The sequence below is a fragment of the Ctenopharyngodon idella genome, chromosome 1 (assembly GCF_019924925.1).
Source record: "Ctenopharyngodon idella isolate HZGC_01 chromosome 1, HZGC01, whole genome shotgun sequence".
Lineage (NCBI taxonomy): Eukaryota > Metazoa > Chordata > Actinopteri > Cypriniformes > Xenocyprididae > Ctenopharyngodon > Ctenopharyngodon idella.
In genome coordinates, this window is record NC_067220.1 from 33,819,644 (window position 1) to 33,825,583 (window position 5,940).

The 5,940-nt window shown below is 42.5% G+C and overlaps 1 protein-coding gene across 1 annotated transcript; it reads right to left on the reverse strand.

Moving 5' to 3' along the window:
- Window positions 1–215: 215 nt before the first annotated feature.
- On the reverse strand, window positions 216–4,773 carry rtn4rl2a (reticulon 4 receptor-like 2 a). The gene is made up of 3 exons (XM_051902701.1): window positions 4,536–4,773; window positions 3,573–3,799; window positions 216–3,398 (listed from the first exon to the last, which is right to left on the reverse strand). Exons 1-3 carry the CDS (start codon window positions 4,591–4,593, stop codon window positions 2,298–2,300), a joined length of 1,386 nt encoding a protein of 461 aa, XP_051758661.1. The 5' UTR covers window positions 4,594–4,773; the 3' UTR covers window positions 216–2,297.
- Window positions 4,774–5,940: the final 1,167 nt, after the last annotated feature.

Below are 5,940 nucleotides of genomic sequence, written 5' to 3' on the forward strand. Positions count from 1 at the left end.
GTTATAGTGAATGATGTTGCCTTCAAAGAACTTTCAAGTAGTGAGGAGTAGATGTGTGTGTGCACCAGTGTGTCTGTCTATTTGTCTGTCTGTCTGTATGTGTCAAGGGAGGTCAGACTGAAAGATGCGAGGGAGAGAAGGCACATGTGAGATTGTACTGTAGAGTCGTAGCCGTTGGATGAAGATATAAAGAAAGTACGCCCACACCAAAGATGTTTCGTATCCACAGATAAGCATTTATTCTTTTGTCATGCTTTCTGTCTGTCAATGTGTTGTAGTGAAAAGATTCAGCAGCTCATTCTTTCACATTATTACATTCAAATGCATACATTCTGGGTAAAAAGGTATAACTAATGCTTTGGTCATCTGTGAGCGACCTCACAAACATGGTCACTCGAGAGCACCTCAAGGCAGTTTGACCTTACCCGTCCGGCTGAGATATGTACATTCACACGTCATAAAAACAATTATAAGACATACGTTTGTCATGGAAACATCTGTCGGACAAAAATACCAGTATTATTTGCATCTCTACTGTCTCAGGGTAAACACAAAACAGGATATTATTAACAGTTGACTAAAAAAACCTTTCCAATCGTTACATATTGGAACTTTAGATTATACTTCTCCTTCTTTATCAGCATGTCCATCCTTTATCATCCATCTCTTTGCCTCTACCGCCCACATCCACCCCTGCTCTCTGTGCTTTTTCTTTTTCTCTCCTCTTGTCCTTGCTCTATCTGTTTGTTTTCCCTAAAGCGTTTTCATTCTTTATTGCAGTTCGAAAGAGGAGGAAAAGGGAATAGGCAAGGACCGCCGAAGAAAGCCATTGCCTTCAGCATGCCCACAAAGAGCAGCCTAAACAGTCTGTATTTGCACCTGCTTTCATCACGGCTGTGACCAATGGTAGACATTATTCTGAATGTCCACCAATCTGTCAGTAAGCACATTTTACTGATATTCAAATCGGCTTTGCCCAAATAGTCAATTGACATCAAGAAACAGTCTTTCCACAGTGTCCTCCATATATTGCCTTGCCTTGTATTCAGTCCTAGTTTTAGCATTTTGCCATTTTTTTTTTAAACTAGCTGCTAGTTGTTGATTGACTGGTTTGATTTTAAATCAGTAGTTTAAATGAGAAAGGATGGAATTTGCTGTTATCCAGATAAAATCAGTTACACTTGAATTTGCAAAGAAGAATAAAAGAACAAAAGTCTTGGAAACAATGTAGGTTGTGTATTTTACAGTAATAACATAACATGTTAACAGTATTTTGACAAATATACAAAAAAACCCAACAACATTTGCACACTCGTGTGCCATTGATTGATCTTTCCATGCACTGACCATTGAAATAATATCACAGACATTACTCACAGTGACATTCTTGGCCATTCAGAACAGTGACAAACATAAGGCCTTTCATAGCACTATTTACAGCTCCCTCTGCCAAGATGTCATATTTACACAAGTGATAATTGCTGTCATAGCTTGTGGGTGATGTAATGAAATCTTTCGCCTTCTCTTGTGCGTACTCTCTGTCTCTCTTTCTCTTGCGCGTGCTTTCTCTCTCTCTCATTATGTATCTTTTCTTGATTTAGCTGTATTGCTACACTTTCAAACTCCTCACTCCATTGTGTTTTGTCTATCTTGCTTTGTTGCGGCACGCGGTTCCTTTGTGCTATTCAAGCACTGAATGATTTTTAGACCCTTCTGTTATAATAGATGAAATATTACATTCGATCTCTCCAAAGGGAATAAAAAGATTTGCTAATTATTCTATTGTTACCAGTAACTACTGACAAAATGGAGCTGTAGTGTTGTTGGACAGAGGGTGTCATAGTGACATCACAAGCTATAATTACAACTATCATAGAAGCACTTAGAATGGCTGAAAAGTCTAAAAGCATACAAATATTGTACGTAAACCTAAGATGGAAATTTCTATCCTCTGTCTGCACTGACTGTGACAGAAATGGCTTAGAATACACTTGTCCTCAAAAAAGAAGGACCGAGTATCTGCTTAACTAGCCAAGCCCTGTGAACAGCTTTCATTACTTTCCATTAAGGGCCTGTACTGCCCAACGTTCCCTGCTTACCCACTGTATCCTAAATCAGTGTAGCGCCCTCTAGATACCAAGAACTAGAGGCTCAAACTGAACAGAACAAAGATACAAGTGAGGCTGATGGTAAACAGGAATCAAGGCATTGAAGAGTTAAATTGAGCAAACAGGGTTTTCCCTCCTCCAGAGAGGAGAAAAATGAGGGGGAAAAGAGTTCTTCTGAGATAGACAGATTCAGCCAAACAGAAGATGGATGCAGAGAGTCAAAACAGACATGGAGAGTAGCAAGAGAACAGAAGACGAGGAGCGAGAAGAAGAGGAAGATGGTGGCAGAGAGTCAAATTCGGGAGGGCACTCAAGCTCGAAGCAGCGCAGGGAGGTGATGCCCGCATCTTCATTGCCGTAGTTGGCCCAATACTCTTCTGGGTCAAGCTTGGGCAGCAGAGCCTCTTCCTCCCCAAGCTCATACTTTGTGGATGTAGATGTGATAGAGGGATGTTGGGATTTTCCTCCAGTGAAGGGGTACGCCTTGGTCTCGGAACTCTTCTCAAAGATGCCCTTGGAAGTGCTGACGGGCTTGTGCTTGGAGAACCACCAGCGGGTCTTGGTGCTGAAGGTGGTGGTGGTGGTTCCAGCAAGGGAGCCGGGGTCGGGAAGTGGGCACAGAGCGAAATCCATCTCCCTCAGGAAGCGCAGGTCCTGTCCACGACGAGGAGCTGGGGAAGCGCACAGAACCTCGGAGCTGGACACACGGGCACTCCTGAAGAACTCCCACAGGGGACGAGCCTCACAGCCGCACGCCCAGGGGTTGTTGTTCAGCCGCAGGAACTCAATGGAGGAGATGTCACGCATGGCTTGACCGGGCAGCTCTGCCAGGGAGTTGTTGAAGAGAAAGAGCATGGTCAGCCGGCCCAGGTCGCGGAAAGCGCGGCGATTGACCTGACGGACTCTGTTGTCGTGCAGCAGCAGACGATCGAGGTTGACCAGGCCACGGAACACATTCTCGGACAGGGTGCGGATGCGGTTGCCGTGCAGGAAGAGCTGGCTGAGGTTGATCAAGTCGGCGAAGAGATCATCCTGGATGAAGTGGAGCTGGTTTTCCTGCAGGTAGAGGAACTGCAGGCTGTAGAGCTTGTGGAAGATGTCGTGGGGAAGGGCGGCCAGCCGGCAGCGGTGCATGTGAAGGCTCTGAAGCTTCTCCAGGCCGCGGAAAGCTCCACCCTCAAGGCGGTGCAGGTGAGGGTTGTCGCCCAGATCGAGCTCCTCCAGATCGCGCAGCTCGCTGAATGCACCAGCCTCAATCCAGGTGATGTTGTTGGCGAAGAGCCACAAAACCTGGTATGTGATGAATTGATGGAGAAAAAGGGTAGAGGGAGGAAAAGGTAATGAGGTGAAGATGTTGAGAAAGAACACAAAATTAGTAAATGACACAACCAAAAGGACCGATATCTTTCAAATGTATATTTACAAATGTAAATATTAAATGTTATATGAAATGTTCCCACAAACCTGTGTGCCAAAAGCAAAAGACCCCACTCTCAGTTCAGTGATGCGGTTGTTCTGCAGAAAAACGCGCTGGGATTCGTAGGGCATGCCGTGGGGTACAATGGTGAAGTTCTGCGCCTGGCAGCTCACAGTCATGGGGGTCGGGTAACACACACACCGGTGAGGGCAGTTCAGCGCAGGCACCGGTTTTACCACGACCAGCCAGACAACCAGCCAGAGCGAGAGCGCGCCTGATGGAAAGAGAGGAGCGCGTCACATCACAAAGTCTTATCAGCGCATTCAAGTGCATGTTTCCTCTAGAGGGGAGCTCTCCATAATGGTCCGTAAGTCACATCTTATATACATTAATTTATGAAAGTAAAATCCAAAAGATGATAATGACTACTGATTTTTGAAAAATGTTCAAAATTCATGAATCTCAAAACGGATTTCTGCAGATACACTAAGATGTTTTCTTCATTATAACAACGTATTTGTTTCTATCCATGTAAGTTGTGACAATAATTTTTCTCATTGCTATACGATATTATATGTTTACAGAGTTTCAACTCCTAAGTTTAAAGTTGTCGAAAAAGTGCGACTAAACTTATCAGTAAAGATCGTAACTTACAAATTTTGCATTTACAACCAACTACTCCGAACATTATTCTCTCCATCTATTTGAATCTAAATGTACTTCCAAGTTCCGAAAACTTTAAACTTTTAAATACACTTGGTACGAATAAAATATTAATTCAAAGCACTAAAACATTAATGCAAACATCGTACACACCAAAGACAAAATAAATTCAAACCAACAGTCCCTGCGTAAAACCAAACACATTTACAACAGCCGATTTGATCATATTCTAAATTCTTGTAATATTTTAAATGCATTCATTTCTATTACTTAGAACAGTTAAGAAAGTTAAGCATTTAAAAAGCACATTCAGACTAAAGATGAAAATTGAAAAAGCAGAAACTCACTCTTAAAGTTGTGCGCAAAGGAGCTGCGTTGGCTCCGCGTAAAAGTTGATGTTTCCATTCCGAACCAAAGCCGAGAGCGAGTTAGCCTGAGGAGTTTAGCCACTGATTCCCTGCTATCTCCGCTGATGCTCTGGTTCTCGAGTCGGAGCGACTGAGAGAGTGCCGAATGATGGGTCCCGGGCCCATTTTATACCCGAGCGCAGCGCGCGCCTACGGCTGTGGGCACCACGGAATCTCTCCTACGTCACCAGTCGGGTCAAGCCCAAGCGAGGGTGGCAAACGGAAAAGGCGGGACGGAGAGAGGAGGGGAGGGCTCTCGCGCACCAGTTTGGACCGAGGGAAGTTCGACGTCTTAGCTCAGAGTTACGATTGTGGAGACGTAGTTTGGAAAGGGCGGGGGAGCGCAGGCACGGCGCCCGGTAATGACTGAACAGAGAGCATGCGAGGAAGCGCGCACGAGGCACATGAAAGAGGCACACAGCTCGTTTCTAGGCTTTGCAACTACGTCTCTTTGGATTATGTTGTCCTCCGCATTATTAATGAGACGCCTGAATGAAACAAACGCATTGTTTGCAGGGGAGACTTTATGCTCTAGAGACATAAGAGTCATGACTTCAAATATAGAATATAAAGCTTTAACACTGAGATAATCGTTAAGGGATAATGGGAGACTATAGCAATTACTGTAACTTACTGCTGAAAGGAAAGACAAACCAATACCAAATTTGGTCTTGGCAACATATGGGCAGCTTCCTGGACTCAGCTAAACCTTAAGCCTTATATATATTTATATATCACATAAAGACTTATTAAAAGTGTATACGTGAAGAGTGCAAAAATACTATAGTAATTTATAGTAAATACTATGTTTTTGACCCATACTATAGTAAAGTACTTTAAAGAAATCATTTGTTGTGGTAATTCTATAGTTGCTGTGGTAATAAAACAACTATAGTAATATAAACAAATTACTTTGCTCAATACTGTACTAAGTTTTCTACAACTATAGGGTATATTGTACTACAATACACTACAGTTTACTGTAGTAAAAACTAAAGTATACTACAGTATTTATTACAGTTTATCAGTTCACTATAGTTAATACTACAGTATGCGGTAGCATTCATTAACAAAGTGTTGTAAATACTATAATATATACAGTATACTACAATTTACTATAAAATGGTTCAAAAACACTATAGTATTTTTTCATGTGGGTTATTCATGTATTCTATTCCTGGAATGGGATAATCTAAAGTCAGATGTTCATTAGTCAAGGTAATCAGGACACTGACGCAAATTAAACAAATAGATGGACACAGAATTTTGATTTGAGTTGAAGTTATTATATGTGAAAATAAAATATGTGCAGGAAAACTGAATTCAATCAGTATTGATCAGTCTG